The sequence below is a fragment of the Ciona robusta genome, chromosome 12 (genome assembly GCF_009617815.1).
Source record: "Ciona robusta chromosome 12, ASM961781v2".
NCBI lineage: Eukaryota > Metazoa > Chordata > Ascidiacea > Phlebobranchia > Cionidae > Ciona > Ciona robusta.
This window is the reverse complement of record NC_143246.1, coordinates 6,979,722-6,997,692: the sequence shown is the minus strand read 5'-3', so window position 1 is coordinate 6,997,692 and position 17,971 is coordinate 6,979,722. Positions and strand designations below refer to the sequence as shown.

The following is a 17,971-nucleotide window of genomic DNA, read 5'->3' as shown; positions in this document are numbered from 1 at the left end:
AAAACTTGAATAATATTTTGCGTAGGCGTTGGTTCAACTTCCGGTCTCGTCTGGCCCGTGATATAAATAATACATGGGGGGTTTATGTGTGGTCCTTCATGTTCCGACGTATTTATTCCCTAGAAGAAAATCCCCTTTGATTAATGTATACGATATGACATAGCAAACATGATATAGAGCGACTCAATTTGCGTGTACTTGGACGAATGTCACGGTCAATTCTGGTAGCCTTATGTAGCCGTAGATTTGTACAGGTCAAAGTCCGTATATAAACTCTGGTAGAGGTCAAATCATAAGACTCACTTAGAAATAGTGTCATACAAATGTGTAGTGTTCCCAAGTTTGGGGTTTTAGAAGTATAATCGGTTTATTATTATATAAAAATGGTTTTATGTTAATGTTATACGCATTACGAATGTCGTTTGCCAAGAAGCTGATGCGGTTAGACGTAGATCGAATTATTGCGGTATTTGTATACTTTGTCTATGTTTGTGCAAAAAGTGAAGTCGACATTATTTCTGCCAGACGTTTCGGCAATTAATTAACAATGTAAATAAAGTAAATGCAGTAAGTCAATGTTAAAACGTTTTGTATTACGAAACAGAGGCTGTTTACGCAAAGAATAAATGTAATTAATAAAGAATCATTACTAATGGTGTAAAATCCAACGTGATGATTTAGATCAGTCAATTAATGAGTTTTTTTTAAGGGTTAACACTCTCAATTAATTTTTTTCGTATTTTTAGTAATTTGATATTCTCTATGTTTTTTCAAAGAGATAAATACATTGTACACATTGTGTTTTATTGTTATTCTTATGTAGCACCAGACATTTACATTTTAGTTATATATAAATTGTTTTAGACTCTGCTACTCTAAAATGTCAATAATCACAAGAGTTGCTTTGCGCAAATCGTTCGGGGTTTGCAACCTAATGAACCCTGCATGTTCCCAAGTCTATAATTCTGCATTAAAGTCAACTGGTTCAGCACAGCAGCAGATGGACGAGTTCTGGGCGAAAAACAAGGAAACAAACCGACCCATGTCGCCCCATCTTACAATCTACAAACCACAGTTGACGTCCATGCTGTCAATCACCCACAGAGCTACAGGAATGATGTTAGCAGGTGCAACTTGTGCTTTTGCTGCGGCTACAGTCATTCCAGGGGCAGCAGAATGTGCGTTGCAAACGGCAAACTACCTTCATGGATCCATGCTTGGCTCTCTTGTTTTATTTGACATTAAAATGTGCCTTGCATGGCCCCTGACATTCCACATATGTAATGGAGTTCGACATTTAATGTGGGACAACGCATCAGGCTTGTCATTGAACAGTGTATATACAACTGGCTGGGCTGTTCTATTGAGTAGCCTTGTCCTTTCTGCGTTATTTACATTGTTAATGCAATGATCTAACTTTCAATCTATTAAAAGTTCCATTCGTCTTTTCAAGGCTTTCAATGTTAAATTATTGAAACTGTACGAATAATAATATCATCAGTTTCATTTACTTAATGTGGAAAATACTGTGTTTGCCAAATTATCACTAGAGTTTTGTTTGTACAGAAATAATTCAAACGTTAAATAAACATATTTAAACAAACTTTTGTATTGTGTGAAATAAAGGGTCTGATTAAGAAATCACCCACAATAACATAAAGTATGGTACATGGTTAGGTACGAGTGTGTGATACTACATTAAACATATTGAACACAACACATATGCCTACCAATGGTAAAGGAAGAACAGCAAGACAACGGACGCGTAAAAAGACACAAAACCCTAAAAGTAAGTTAGAAAGATTTACTTTGCTGTTATTGCAATACATTAGTTATACAATATACAAATTCTGGTGGAGATCATTGAAAATTGCGTTTTAAGGTTAAAACTTTGTTCCAACATTATGTCTGCCACCTGCAAGACATTATCCCGGTTTCAGACATTACTTCATGTATGGTAGCTCTGCAGCAGAATTTTTTCAAAAGTATCTTATCGATTTTGTTGTAAATGTTGGTTTTATTTTTGACCACTACTACACTGAATGATGTCACAATAACACTTGTTACATCACAGATTTTGTTGCTCAAGAAATATATTATGATTTGTTGAAATCAATGAAAAAGGAATTCGGATTCAAAAATAAATCGTTGGCTCCATTTGTGTTTAAAGATACTGGTAGAGGGATGATGGCTAAAACAACAATTTGTGAAGGTGAGTAAATTAATGTAACTCGTTTATTGTTTTATGGTGGGCAATTTCAGTTGTTTACAAACAGGTGTTCGAACTTTTTTAGGATTGCTAAATCCTACAATGTTGAAATACCATCTGGGATATACTTGCTTCTATATGTATAAACAAGTTTTTAACTTAACTGACATAACTCTCCTTGCTTGTAATGGTGATATAGGTCAAGTGAGGTTGTTTACCTGGATAAAAATACCCAGAGTGTTATGTGGCCAACACTTTAAACTGTACTTTGTGTATTGAATAAATTAAATGTCTAACCAAGTAATTCAGATTTAAAAGAAAAATTAAGTACAAAATGACTATTCAAGTAAATATATTTGTTTGGGATATTGTGCCAATCTTGGGCTAAATCCTAGGACCCATGGTATTTTGTGCTGCGGGATCCACCCACATAGAATGAAAATATATTTGTTATCTGTCGTAGGTGATGTCATTTTATCCATACCACAAGCTGCAATGGTTGGTGTTAATTCTGCATTCAATCATTCAAAGTTTGCACAAAGTATTTCATCTGTTTATCATTCAATACAAGATGGTAAGTTTATATAATTTATAATGAATAGTAATCTTTAAAACGCTCCACTATATTTTTATACAACTGTTGTTTTTTGCAATTTATCTGCTCCGTTGTTTTAATTAATTTGATCCTCGCTATCGTATTTAAACAGATAAATTTAATGTTGTAATAATACCCATTGTAATGGCCTGTATATTATTCAGTAATTCCTACTTTAATTAATAATATTTAATTATTCTCTCTATTTCAGGTTTAAAGTTATCAGGTATCCAAATTCTCTGTATTTTTCTAATCGAAGAAAAACGTAAATTGGACAAGAATAAACCAAGCTCAACTTGGGGCTACTATGTTAAGGTTTTACCACAAACTTTTACACACCCCCTTTACTGGGAGATGGAAGAAATACACACCCTGCCCAAACAGCTGCAGATTTGTGTGAACAAAACAATAGATTGTGTAAAACAACAGTTTCAAGAATTGAATGAAATGATAAAAAAGTTGGGAAGTGATTTAAATTATCATGAAGAAATATCCTGGATTGAATACAGATGGGCGTGGTGTTGTGTGAATACTAGGTGAGGGTTTGTATTGTAAGATAAATGAATGTAACTTATTTATGTGGCGGGGCAAAGACAGTTGTTATAACACAGGTGTTTTGTTTCATACACTTTCTGCATGTTTAGGAGTAACCACATACGTAACTGTGTGGGTGTGGGACAATGACAGTCGTTATGGGTGTTCTGTTTCATACACCTCGTGTCCGCTTACGAGTTACCATGTATATGTTACTTGTGGGTGATTATTTTTGTGTATGACTGACAATTTGGACAACCTATAAGGGACTGCTGGGTTGAAAAAATCTTCCTAAGGCCCACACTCCCCCATAATAGTTTCAGTTATGTTGTTGGCATAAATGGCATCATCCCTTAAATAATTTTATCATTATTACATCACAGGTGCGTTTATTCCACCCATGATGATCCAACAGTGATGAAATGTTGCTACCAATCTTCAGCAGCAGATAAATATTTCTTGGTTCCATATTTAGACTTACTTAACCACTCTAACGAAGTGAACACAAAAGCTGAGTTCAACAACACAAACAAATGCTTTGAGTTAAGAACACATTGCAAATTTAAGCGATTTACACAAGTGAGTTAAAATAAGTTATTTTATTGCTTGATTTAATGTAACTTGGTTATCACTACTATGCAGGGCAATGACATTCGTTATAACATGGGTGTTTTGTTTCATACACCCCGTGCTTGCTCACAAGTTACCCCATATTTAACTTAATGGTAATGAAAAGATAACTTTTAAATCTTTTACAGGTGTTTATAAGTTACGGGGCTCTCAGTAATTCAACTTTGTTATTCGAATATGGGTTCGTGTGTAAGACACCAAACAAACATGATGTTGTAGCACTTGATGTGCGCCATGTTCTGTCTTTTATAAAGTATGTAAAACTAATACATTTAGAAGTTACATTATGTCTTTATCTATATCAAGTTTTCTCCTTTTTTTGTTTCTATTACACAATTAGAATGTGTAATATTTTGTGTAATATAAGGACCACAAGATGTTCATTTTTACAGAAACCATTGTTTTCATATTAATGCAGTGTATACCCATTCTTGTTTGTTTCATCACAACAATCTTATGTAATGCCTCATAAACAAATCTTCTTTAGATATTCAGTAAAGACAGCTATTTGTCCCAGCAATTCCTTATTAAATCAATTGAAGAAATATGATTTAGACAAAGGCCTTGCATTCACAATACATGGACCGTCATGGACATTGATACAATGTGTTGTATTGGCCGTTATGACTTGTAATATGAACAACAACCAAATATCAAAGATATGTCTGCAGTTAATGCAGAAAAGTATTTCAATGAATGAGTTTCCAAATGCAGTGAATTCATTGGTAAGCATTTAAGATGCCAAACTTAAACTACATAAATGTAACTGATGCTTATGTGGGGCAACAACAGTTGGTATAACATGGATGTTCTGTTTCGTACAATTCGTGCCAGCTTTCAATTATTTTGTTACAATTTTTTAAATGTTTTGCTTTTTATGCATTGGACTTCATTTCTATTTATTCTTAGTGTTCAAACATATTTTTTTCACAGACCACAGCGACTCAAATTCTCCAAAACCTTTGCGCTGAGCTCACTAAAGCAACCCAAGAAAGAATGAAACAATGTAGAAGCATGAACAACACTTCACACATTGAACTTGTATTAAAATTATGGCAGATACATTTGGAAATATTAGAAACATCGCTTCAAGAAATATTAACAAAGAAAATAATAAATGTTTGTTTTAATGATTGCGATGAAAAATAAGGTTTGATCGTTTAATCTTGAATTTTATGTTATAGCACCCTGGGTGTTGGGCTAATGGTAGAACTCCGGTCTAAATCCCAGGTCCCATGCTATGAGGACCTCACCCTTACTGAAATTTATGCTATTTTAGTCTTTTTTAGCATCAATTATCTCGTTTTTTAAAACATTTTTATAAACATTCAACACATTATGCAAGTTTCTTTGAAGAATATGAATTCCTTTTGTTGTGAAAACAATGAGTTCTGTGATGTAATCGCCTGTGATGTCACAAAGCTCAGTCTTCAACACTGGGTGAGCAAAATGTTTTACCCATGATGGTTCAACAATTGGGGTGGAAAAGTTTTTATAAAGAAGGATTCTTTGATCATAAGTTCCAATAACAATCTCTATTGTTCCGTCACAATTGTCACGCCCAACTGCACAACAAGTGACGCAATCTCCATCACCACTAGAGCGCAGTATAACAGGTTTTTCAAACCCCAGGTTTAATACATCAGAATACACGACTGCTTCTTCCCTTGTGCTTGCAACCACCAACATAAAGTTGGCATATTCATTTTTTTGATTTCTATTATCAGGATACAACACTAACTGTGAGATAATACTTGAATGTTGGATTTTCAATGACTTTATAATAGTATTGGTGGTACAATCAACCAAAAACAAACAAATTTTCCCGTTAGCGTAACCAACAGCAGTGACTCTTGTAGTTTGATCAACAGCATAAATCTCCAAATACGTTGGTACGCTCTCACAAACTACAAGCTCGACAAAATAGTCTTTTATTTCGTCCTCTATGAATTCGACATCATCGCTTATTTGCGAATAAACATGAAATTTATCGTCACCAAGTAAAATAAATACCGATCGTGACGAAACATCATTACAACGTTTCACTTTCCGGTGTGTCAGTTGAAACGGGGTAAAAGTTAACGCAAAGCTCTTAAAAGTGTAAGCCAAGTTTTCCAAATCTCTTTCATGAAATTCTGGTACGTTGTCGCCATAGTTGCAATAAATGTTGAGGAAATTTTCGCCTGATTCTTCAGCGAATGTCACCCCAATGATTAAACCCCTTGCACCGCAGTTAAAGCTGTCAATAGATATAACATGACACTTTGGTGGTATGTAAGTGAACGGAACCTCTTTGCTACCTTTTTGGATATTACTCGAGTGTTCTTGATGATCACACATATATATCTTTCCGTTCGCCAAAGCTACAAGCAATTTACTAGATGGGTTTGTAGCGGTTGGAGCAATTTTTGTAACGCCATATATGTTTGTCTGACAGGGCAGTCTGTCGAAATCAATCTCCAAAAAACAGTTTTTATTTTCCATGCCCGGTGCGGGGCCCGGTGGGGCCCGGTGGGACCCGGTGAGGACCCGGTGTTTACGAGTCATACTAAAACACGCCCGGTGGGGGGCCCGGTGAGTATTTCTTGAAAAGGGAGCTTTCCCTATTCAAGATCCACCAAAATGTGATGCGTGTATTCAGATTTTTAGCCTAATGAGACCCCCGAGTTGAGTTTTTTGAAAATTAACTTTGATTATGGATGTACGAAGTTTGTTTCGTTGTACACTTACATAATGAACTGTATTTTTGGCAAAAGTTTATTCGTTGAATTTTGTTAATAGGGGGTGGGGTAAGATGGGACACCTTTTCATTCTATTTCTCGTCCCATTTGGTAGTAAGCAAAGAACATTCAAAGAATTTATAAAACTATGTCCTCACGACTCCCATAGACTGTTGTTAATTGTTTAAAACACGATCAGGATATTTAAATATTACAGTAGGACGGGGGGAGACAGGACACCTTTAGCACATAAGATCCAAATTTTCTGTTCGTGTTTTAAACAATTAACAACGTTCTATGGGAGTCGTAAGAATATAGTTTTATAATTCTTTGAATGTTCTTTGCTTACTACCAAATGGGACGAAAAACAGAATGAAAAGGCGTCCCATCTTACCCCACCCTACTATATGTGCTACTATACATACACTTACTTGATCGAAGTTTTATTATTAAAAACTTTAAAAGACGAACAATGTAACTTTTAAAACGAAAAATGTAAATATTAGACATGATGTGTCTTTTAGTTAGCGTGTTAGGCTTTTACGTATTCGGACAAGCCCTTAGTAGCGCGATCCCACGTTTGTTTCCATTTTGGCAGAGCGATAATTAAAGAACTTGCGAATTACGTGTCCATTTTCATCATCATGTTTTATTTTCTATGCACATTTTGTTTCAGCGATGACGTGCGGAGTGCGGAGCAAGAATGTAATTTCTATCACCGAAAATTGCCATCTTTATGCCTTGAAGACAGACAATATCTTCCAATTTTTTCAGAAGTTCTGTTTCACACACGCATTTTGGTGGCTCTTGCATAGGGAAAGCTCCCCTTTCAAGAAATACTCACCGGGCCCCCCACCGGGCGTGTTTTAGTATGACTCGTAACACCGGGTCCTCACCGGGTCCCACCGGGCCCCACCGGGCCCCGCACCGGGCGTGTTTTAGTATATTTTTCTCCACCGGGCCCCACCGGGCCCCGCCGGGCGTGTTTTAGTAGGACCCCTTTTAGATTGGCACACAAGTTTTACGTCTCGGGAATCCCCGTAATAGTGTAACACGTAACGTAATGGAGATTGGTTATAACAATTGAAAATTGCTGAATTTGGATAAAAAGCTTAAAATTTCAACGAAATTCAATGTGGTTTTGCAAAAATATACAATTTTCGAGGGAAATTTGCTTTGAAAAACGATTGTACAGCTATGCAGTCTACCTCGAGCGTTGCGGATTTAATTTGAGTTTTTTCTTGTCGCTAGCTGGTGAAGCGTGTTTTAAACTCTTTGGCGACACACGTGGTTGCAGTTACAAAATATATTTTGTCACTAAGCGGCAGCAGGGAGTAAGTTGGGGATCCCCCTTATAGTAAAAAAAGCGTGCTAAGAATTAGAATAGACAATGAAGGATAATATGGGTATTATAATATGGGTATTTAACTGATTGTGACCTAAATTTTAACATTTTTTATGTTTCTTTTGTAGGCTAGGTGTAGATATTTCATAATGTTTACTTTACGAGTTGCAAATCGTGGTATATTAACGTGTAGACATCTAAACAAAGTCATATCCAGAACTGATAAATGTTTCGGGTCAGAAACAGCACCCATGGTGTGTATTTCCCATTACAAAGGATTCCATCAAAGTAGAAGTCTATGGTATGGTGATAATCAAGATAAATCAACAGAACAACCGGAACAAAAAGTCAAAAAACAGAAACGAAAGAAGAAAAAAGCTGCACAACCTACGGAGGATAAAAAAGAATCGGATACAACAGACAAACAACCAAAGCTGACTGTTGCAACTAAAAAGAAGGTAAAAGAATGAATATTTGTTAGGTGTTATATATATAATACCAATGATTTAAAACTTTACTAATCATGAGCTTTGTGTTACAGAAGGTTCTAGGGAAAAAGTCGAAATCCAAGATAGAAACAATTGTGAAGGTAATTCAATAAACCTAACGTTTTATACTAAGATAATAAACAATTTATTACCTGCAGATATTGCGTCATTTACCGATATCCGTTCAAATTATATCCCTGGTAAGATAGGCTAACTTATTGACGCCCCCCTTAAATGACAACCACTGTCCATGATAACCATTACTTTTAAAGAAAGATGAATTTGTAGGTAATGTACTCAATTAAACATCCATCTTCCAGGAAGTTGCATCAGAGTTACATCCTGGAGAAGATGCTGAAGTAGAAAGAGCAACCTCAGAGTTGGAACTTCTAAACCGGATGTTACAGATCGAACAACCTTCAACGAATGACAATGATGATGGTGGTGGAGCACAGAATGTTAGGTGAAGTAATATTGTAACCAGAGGCACCAAACCCAGGCAGGCTGGGTGGGCAGGCTTACCCCTCAATTTTCTTCACTGCAATAATCAGTGAACATCACAACCAGTAAGTTGGTTGGTTCTACATGATTCTTTGTCTAACTAGCTGTGCCTACCCCCTCTGCATTTGTACAAGTTTTGTACCTATGATGCACAAACATTTTATGTTTATAATTTGATCAACTTATACTTTGTTTCACAGTTCGTACTTGGATAATTTAAAAGAGGAAAAACAAATTGAAGAAATGATGCATGTGAAGCAAGTAGCCAAGTAAGATTCACTTTGTTGCTAATTTGCTATAGCTTAGTACTCATTTTAGTTTTATTATCTATGTATTTCTACTTGAGTCTGTGGGTAATTCGCACTAAAGGCACTGCTTTAGAAATGGCATTCCAGGTTTGGGCTGGTTGCCCATATTTCCATATGGAGAATCAATGTTTTTTTGCTTGAAGCCCAGAACATTTATTACACTGTCTCTGTACTACATGCAAAGGACCTGTGATTTTTGCCACAGTTGGCACATTTACCCACAATTTTATAATGTTTAGTAATTTATATAATCATAAAGTTTAAATATTATATGGATGCAGAACTTTGCACTCAACCGAAACATTGAACATCTTCAAGAATGGTTCTTCAACTGTAAAGACAGCAGAGGTAACCTGGACCTAAATTGTTTATGCTTATGTATTGTAGTTCGTATTATAACAAGGTGTTGTGGAATTTAATATGAATTTATATTTATGTAGGTATATATATGTTTGTTGTGAAAGATGAGGGATTTTTATAGGTGTCTTTCTTTCCTTACAAAACATGTGATTCAGCTATATATATCTGGACTGTGTACAAGTATACACTACAATTATATTAACAATGCCCCCACATATATTGTCTATGTTTTGCATATCCAGGATCTTAACCCTGATTCAAGCAAATGGTCAGCAATAGATTGGCACGACAAATATTTCTTTGATGAAGTGGAAAAGTTTAAAGACATGGCACCACCCAGCACGCAGTTTGATGAGGTTTATAGATTAATGGATCAGGGCAAGATGTGGAAGTTTCCTATAAATAATGAAGAAGGTGAATGAATGTATTTACTTATCTCCGCATGTTCGGATCATGGCAGTTATTTTAGTGCCTATGTACAAGTTATCATAAATATAATGTTTTTATCTTCATGGGATGAAGAAATTTCTTGAGTAATCAAAGGGTGTTTATATAAATGTACGAACGTATCTTATTTATCCTTGCATAGTTAGCAATACCAGTTATAACACAAGTGTTTTGTTTCGTACCTCCAGGCCGAGAGTTATAACATAAGTGCCTATGTTTTATTTAATTGTTGGTTTTCATAGGTTTAGACCCGGCTTTTGATAAAACAGAAGTGTTGAGTGTGAAATCCTCATCAGAGAGCAATGTTATCATACAACTAACCTAGGCACCAGTGTATAAATGAGTAGCACCTTGCCCAGCGGCACACATTCCCTTGATAGTACAGCTTCGAATCGTAACCTCTGGAGGGCTAAAGGCATGCGTGCTAACCGCTTTGTCATTGCGCCAATCTTTAATAAACCAACCCCTATTCACAGGAATGGAGGAAGAACAGAATGTTCCGTTCCATCAACATGTTTTCCTTGATGACAAACTTAATGAGGGTGATTGGTGTCCACGGAGTGGTCCCATACGTCTCTTCATGGTGTCCGTCATAACAGCATTATCAGCCAACCCACACCTTACTGTTAAAGAGAAACATTTGCACATTGAGTGGTTCAGGGATTATTTCAATGAGAAAAAGGCGATTTTGGAAACATTGGGATTGTTTAATACGAAAAAGCAAAAACAATTGTAACTGTCAATAAAAAGTAACTGTTTTTCAAAGAAATTTCAATAAAAGTCGTAACCAATATTTGTGTGTTTAGTATTGTCTTTTGTATTAAGTATTGTATTACAATAGCTCTTATTCACAAAAAAATTTACGCTTTTGTGAACTTCTCTCAAACTCGTGTATAACTATAAATATTCTGTTATTTCGTACCCATTGTTGGTTTTCATCCAAGCGGAACATGTTCACCGGACTATATATAGAAGAAGTGAAATGACCGAATTTTCACTTCTGCTTTTATTGTTTGCACAGAAAAGCATACATTTTAAATCAATATACGAAAAATGGAAAGTTTAAAATACAGTATATGCAAATCTAAATGTTATTCAATGTCATAGTACTGGTTAAATACAGTTGTTATCTGTTTTTTTACGCTTTAAACTTACTTTAAAATTTCGCCTAATTTACGTACTTTTCTTATCAGATTTTGTTGCAAGAGGGTTTTAATATTACTTGACTGATGTCTTAGTTAAACGCAAAACAATTTTGGTGGAGAGTCGTACATAATGTACGCAGAACGTGGCGTTCCAATGTCCATGGACATAACGTCGGTGTGTGGTAACCGGTTACAACCAGTTACAGGCATAACGGTTGTAAATAAATCGTCATCTCTACGTCATACATCGGACAAGCACCCGCACCAGATACTGGATGTGTTGAATATATTAAGAAAGAGACAAGAGCTATGGGACGTAGCTATCGTTGTTGGAAGTTTGAAACTTCATGCACATCGTGTTGTACTTGCAGCTGCTTCACCTTACTTTCATGTAAGATGCATTATTATTTATTAAATGTACCTTAATTGCATGATGGGACAATGACAGGTATTATAGCACAGTTGTTTTGTTTCATACACCTGGTGCTTTCTCATGAGTTACCATGCTAGTGACCACAGGTTTGACCAATTGTCATTAAGTTTCTTGCCAAAGGACACATATGCTGACAATAGTAGAAGTGCCGAGCCCTGAACCCGCATCCTTTGGCAGCAGCATTAATATATAACAGTAACAACTAAATTTTATTTCCAGGCCATGTTCACTGTGGAGTTGGCGGAAAGCCACCAAACCGAGATTGTTATCCGTGACATTGAAGAGAAAGCCATGGAACTACTGATAGATTTCGCATACACTGCACAAATAACGGTAGAGGAAAGTAACGTCCAGTGTTTGTTGCCTGCTGCCTGTTTGCTGCAGATGGTGGAAATACAAGGTAGGGTTTAATATGGGGGTTTGTGGGAGATGGGAATCTAGTATATGGATGAACTATGGTTATTGGTTAAATATACTATCTTGGCAGAAGGTTGGGTGTAGGTTTTATATGTATAAGAGTTGACCTATGGCAAAGCACGTTAGTATCTATCAGTGTATTGTCGTGTAACAAAACATTGAAACCCATCTTTAGATGTCATTGATACATAACATGCCCGAAATCATTCAAAAATTAGTGGTGTTTAGAAATAGACAATATTTAAATATTCTAAAATATTGATTAACACTAGTTTGTTGTTTTAGTATTTATAAATCAATGTGTTTTTAGAAATCTGCAGTGAGTTTCTAAAACGACAACTTGACCCGACAAATTGTTTGGGTATTCGTGCGTTCGCCGATACACATGCTTGTCGTGAGTTACTGAGGGTGGCCGATAAGTTTACACAAGCAAACTTCCAAGAGGTATGACTATTATAATGTGAAGTTAGGCTATAAAAGCTACAATGCTTATCCTTGTGGGCGGGTCAATGATGGTAGTTATACCATGGGGGTTATGTTTCATACACCTCATACCTGCTAACATGTTACCACGTATTCAACTTTGTGGGTGATTTTGTTTTCTGTATGGCTGATAATTTAGGGTTTAGCCAACCCATTAGACTGGAATGAAGCAATTGTTGCCAAATGTCTTTAGCCTTTATGTTTAAGATTGGATATAAAACCCAGAAAATATATTCCACACACAATGTGCATCTTACTGCCTTTGATTTAATATTTATTATATGTTTGCAAAGGTGAAAGAAAGCGAGGAGTTTCGTCTTCTACCGGTTGACCAATTGATCCAAATCATAAGTTCCGACGACCTGAACGTTCGATCAGAAGAACATGTTTATAAAGCTGTTACTACATGGATTAAACATGACCTTAAAGACAGAAGAAATTTACTGCCTAAGGTGTGTTAGTTTAAAGTGGATGAATATTGTAATAACCATGTTATGTTACTATTGTTGAATTGGTTACGATCTAAGTCACAATTGTCACCACACCACAGATCATTGTTACCATTCAATGCCACATTGTATTGCGCAACATTGTTGTAATCATGTTTAGTCCAATGTAAAGACGTGGTGTAACAATTCCCTTCACCCACAATTCCTATGGTACTAACTCTAGTCATCCATTAGTTTGGTTTTACATTGAACTTTGTAGGACGCCTTACCCTCTATGACGCTGTGTGTATAGCTCTTGTGTCTTGTGTGTTTTGTGATGCACTTGGTTTAATACAAATAGGAATTCTTATTTAATCATTAATATGAAGGTATTTCAAGTGTTTTGTAGCATCTATACTTTCTGTATTGTCAGATATTAATCTTTTATCCAATAATCTGCTGGTAATTCATATTTAATTGTTTTGTTCGGATGGTAGCACCCTGCGTGTAGATGGAATATTAAATACATCTCCTGTCTTATCCCAGGTGTGCCTCACTGGATACCTCACCTTTATACCATAGAAAAGAATCTCTTTTTATAAGTGTATATACACTCAGAGAGGTCTAGATGGTAGCACCCTGGGTTTTGGAGTAATATACCTACGGCTGCATCCCAGGCCAGGTTTTAGGTGTGTCTTATTATAGACCTCACCCTTATCGTATAAAACCCATATTATTTAATGTAGCAGCTAAATGTAATGAAACCTAAAGATCCTTGGTCTTAAATCTCCATATATTGTAACTCCCATCTCCCCAGGTTCTACAACATGTCCGCCTTCCCCTTCTGACTCCCAAGTTCCTCGTTGGAGTAGTGAGTGTAGATCCCTTTATACATGGAGATGAGCAATGCAGGGACTTAGTTGATGAAGCTAAGAACTACATGTTGTTACCACAAGAGCGGCCACTCATGCAAGGGCCAAGAACAAGGCCACGGCGCCCGATAACCAGAGAAGTTCTATTTGCTGTTGGAGGTAGTTGGTAATGTTGTATTCACTAGAATTCTTCTATTCTATGTGGGTGAGGTATTTAAACAGGACCCGGGATTTAGGCCAGATTTTGCCTTTTACCCCAAAGAGTCTTCCATTATATAAAGTTAAAGCTGAGGTCCTACAACCACCATAGGACGTGGAGTTTAGGCCATTGCCCCAGCAACCTTTAATTCAAAAATGTATTTATTGATTTGGATTTGTTACCATCCAATTTTACCTTTCTGTTAGAATGAAGCCATATGGCACGAACGATGATCCAGGTTTTTGCCAGAGTTTACTTTTGGCTTCTACTTCCTAGCAATTTTTAATTACAAACTATTTTATTGGCCTACTCTTAAAAATGTAATATATATTACAATGTTCAATACATCCAGGTTGGTGCAGCGGGGATGCCATCAACTCAGTTGAAAGATATTGCCCTGAATCTCGTGAATGGCGCTTGGTGGCGCCAATGAGCAAGAGAAGGTGTGGCGTGGGTGTGTCAGTATTGGATGATCTACTGTACGCTGTGGGCGGGCATGATGGCACATCATATCTCAACAGTGTTGAAAGGTATGCCAATGCCCCTATATAATTAGTTATATAGCCCAAAGTGTATAATAACCATCATTTTGTTTCTAATTCTTTTCTCTTTGTTTTATTAATTAACCTAATCTTCGCTATCGTATTTTAAGAGATAAATAAATTATGTTGTATAATGTCACATTCAATGTAAACAGATATGACCCTCAAACCAACCAGTGGTCATCTGATGTCCAACCCACAAGTACGTGTCGTACCAGTGTGGGTGTTGCTGTGTTGGATGGTTACTTATATGCAGTGGGGGGGCAAGATGGAATGTCTTGCTTGGATATCGTGGAAAGGTATGGATTGTATTTGTATAATTGTTGGGGTGATGGGACAGCTTTGGCTAGAATCCTACTGTACAACCTCACCCAAATATAAAATCTGATCTACATCACAGGTCCCATGGTGTAGCACCTCACCTATATAGAATAGAATGTGCATATGCAATGTTGGTGTAATGGGCTAAATATGCTCTAAATCTCTCGAGTATCCTGACATTTCTATTCATTACTCATATAGAATTATGAAGTATTTGTGTTGTGGCATAATTAAAAACATCATACATGGCTTATAAAAACCCAACATAATATTGTGGATCATCTTAGTCATAATTAATTGTTGCTTTAACTAGTAATGACATGTTAAACATATATGTAAAATCCTGGGCATGATAATACATTGTATATGGTACACAGGTACAGCCCCAAGCAGAACAGGTGGAACAAAGTTTCTTCCATGAACATAAAGAGACTTGGTGTAGCTGTGGCAGTGCTTGGTGGGTACTTGTATGCTGTCGGGGGCTCCGATGGCCAAACACCTTGGAACTTGGTGGAGCGATACGACCCTCGTGAGAACCGCTGGACAGAGATGGCGCCAATGAGCACACGAAGGAAGCACCTTGGATGCGCTGTTTACCGGGTAGAGTAGAATGATTTTTGTGTTATATGAAGGCATATTATAAACGGTTCTCTAGGTCTATGCAACACATTTAATGCTGTGCGAACTCTGGTCTATATCCCAGGTTCTCCTGCCATGCCTACATAGAATGTAGAATAGGTTATTAAGGTTGTAATGTCTAAAAACATTGTTAGATCTTACATAGGTACTATACTTGTATTATTTTCCTGACTAATGCACATTACTTGAATACGCACATAAATTTCCAGCTATATAGAAATAAGCAGTTGGTAACTTGGTAAAGTAATGGTAACCCAATCTTTACAATCCCTGCATTGCAGGACATGCTATACGCAGTTGGTGGCAGGGACGACACCACCGAACTCAACAGTGTGGAGCGCTACAACCCTCTTACTGACACTTGGTCAACTGTGGTGGCCATGAACTCAAGGAGGAGTGGGGTGGGTTATGCTGGAATAAGTGTTGTTATTGTGGTAGAAGTCAAATAGCATGAATGGCAGCAACAACTTATGTTTTATTTTAAATCTATCATGAAAAATGTGTCTAATTTAAGCTGCAGTTAAGTTAAAAGTACTGTCTTCCTAACAGGGAAGCAGCAATTTTTACCCTAGAGCGGCGGGGAAACAACAGTCATCCTTGCGCAGTTATTCTGTTTTATACACTTTATGCCCGCTTGACACTTACGAGTTACTATCTATTTAAGTTTCAAGAACACGCCCACAATAGTAATAGCAAAGCCCAGAAACGTATAGCCTAGAACTTAAACCCTTTTTGCTAGAGGCCCGATACTAACCACTGCACTATGGACCAAAAAGTTAGTACTTTATTTAACTTCATTTTCCCCTTCAGGTTGGCCTTGCTGTGGTGAACGGCCAGCTCATGGCAGTTGGTGGCTTTGATGGAGCAAGCTACCTCAAGACCATTGAGATCTACACTCCTGAAGCCAACACATGGAGGATGTATGATGGCATGCATTACAGGTATAACTGTACATATGTGTGCATAACTTGGTTAATTATATGAAGATGGTATAATGGTAGAAGCAACAGCAGTATTGTACTGTATAAAGTGGATACTTTTAGCACATTATATTTCCTATTTCCAAATCTGTTTCATAAATTAACAATCTTGTTTTAGAGTTGTGAGGATACGATTATATAACATTGTAAATTTACTATTTTTACTACTTCGCAATCGCCTTCCTCACAACGTGTGCGACTTGTTCATAACATTTCTGCTGAGCGTTATTGAAGTATATGTTTCTAAACAATATATGATATTTTCTATCCCTGTTTACATAACTTACATTATGCATATAGGAGGTTGGGTGGAGGTGTTGGTGTTATAAGACTCCCACAAGCGTGAGGAGGCTGATGGTAAACACAAGCCAGCAGGAGATGCGTTGCTTCACTGTAACTGGTCACAGCTATATTTTCATACACTACCATCTACCAATACTACTATACTTCCAGTTCTAGGCCATTTCCTGCAGATTCAAACTAAAGTAAAAAGGATATTTGGATAATAATATTAAAACATACAATTTCTATAAACTATTTAAATATTGATAAAACATTTAAATCAAGTAAAAAGGATGTTTAGATAAAAATATTAAAATTTACATATTCTATAAACTGTTTGAATACTGATCACTTGGTACTTGGTATTTAAGCCTGTATTTCAAGCTGTTCTTATTAGATTCACAACTTTATGTCTTTGCTCTCCAACACAAAGATTTAGTAAAAGTTTCAACAGTTATTTACAGAGGGTTAAATTCATGATCATTTATTATGACACATAAATGCACTGTATGAGTCACAGTTTTCTATTCCTAGCTCTATAATAGATATTCTCCTGTGACTAAGCAACTCCAACTCAATCTAAGTGTTTGTATTTCCACTCCTCTGTAGTAGACAATACCCCACAGCACAAAATATCACTCTATTTCTCAATACACTTGCTTTTTTATAATTAATGCTTCTCATCCCTAAGAGTTGTGAACAAAAGTGGGTTCATTTATTTTGTTTAGGTTACCAATTACAGTGGTTTACAAAGTCTTTGAACTATTACTGATAAAGTTGTAGAAACAATAATTTAAATAGTTAAATTGTTTTAAGAACTAGGTCATCAATGCTTTGTCATATTTCCTATTATTATTTGGGTCACCACGAAATGGGTTGAGTGGCACTGTTGTAAGGAGTAAGATGTTTTTATTTCGTGATGTTTCTGTTTTATTGATCTATTTAAAAATACAAAATCTGCTTTATGTGAAATTAAGTTGAATGGTTATATGTGTAGGTAAGACTTCACTATATAGAAGACAGACCTGTGTGAGCAGTTTAAAGTATGAAATAGTTTACATTAGTCTGCTGTTTAATGGTAAACTTTGTCTGG

At 36.3% G+C, this 17,971-nt stretch overlaps 4 protein-coding genes across 5 annotated transcripts; 3 read left to right on the top strand and 1 right to left on the bottom strand.

The window, feature by feature from the left end:
• The first annotated feature begins 1,648 nt into the window (after window positions 1–1,648).
• LOC149727322 (SET domain-containing protein 4-like) lies at window positions 1,649–5,307 on the top strand. Of its 2 annotated transcripts, XM_089890041.1 has the most exons (8): window positions 1,649–1,789; window positions 2,075–2,212; window positions 2,673–2,783; window positions 3,016–3,340; window positions 3,722–3,917; window positions 4,097–4,221; window positions 4,456–4,693; window positions 4,902–5,307. In XM_089890041.1, the coding sequence occupies exons 1-8, from the start codon at window positions 1,723–1,725 to the stop codon at window positions 5,115–5,117; spliced, it is 1,416 nt and encodes a 471-aa protein (XP_089746167.1). In that variant the 5' UTR covers window positions 1,649–1,722; the 3' UTR covers window positions 5,118–5,307. The 2 variants fall into 2 exon arrangements, with proteins under 2 accessions (XP_089746167.1, XP_089746169.1); XM_089890043.1 differs by lacking the exon at window positions 4,456–4,693 and having other exon boundaries at window positions 4,902–5,035.
• On the bottom strand, window positions 4,994–6,452 carry LOC149727321 (KICSTOR complex protein kaptin-like). Its single transcript, XM_089890044.1, has one exon. It carries the CDS (start codon window positions 6,450–6,452, stop codon window positions 5,244–5,246), a length of 1,209 nt encoding a protein of 402 aa, XP_089746170.1. The 3' UTR covers window positions 4,994–5,243.
• Window positions 6,453–8,135: 1,683 nt separating this feature from the next.
• On the top strand, window positions 8,136–10,930 carry LOC149727320 (uncharacterized). The gene is made up of 7 exons (XM_089890631.1): window positions 8,136–8,491; window positions 8,575–8,622; window positions 8,842–8,984; window positions 9,223–9,291; window positions 9,612–9,678; window positions 9,933–10,104; window positions 10,614–10,930. The coding sequence occupies exons 1-7, from the start codon at window positions 8,183–8,185 to the stop codon at window positions 10,871–10,873; spliced, it is 1,068 nt and encodes a 355-aa protein (XP_089746757.1). The 5' UTR covers window positions 8,136–8,182; the 3' UTR covers window positions 10,874–10,930.
• A 380-nt stretch (window positions 10,931–11,310) lies between these two features.
• On the top strand, window positions 11,311–17,850 carry LOC149727319 (kelch-like protein 20). The gene is made up of 11 exons (XM_089890630.1): window positions 11,311–11,673; window positions 11,935–12,115; window positions 12,443–12,576; window positions 12,909–13,067; window positions 13,861–14,074; window positions 14,467–14,644; window positions 14,812–14,955; window positions 15,355–15,577; window positions 15,898–16,017; window positions 16,427–16,557; window positions 16,897–17,850. Exons 1-11 carry the CDS (start codon window positions 11,413–11,415, stop codon window positions 16,940–16,942), a joined length of 1,791 nt encoding a protein of 596 aa, XP_089746756.1. The 5' UTR covers window positions 11,311–11,412; the 3' UTR covers window positions 16,943–17,850.
• Window positions 17,851–17,971: the final 121 nt, after the last annotated feature.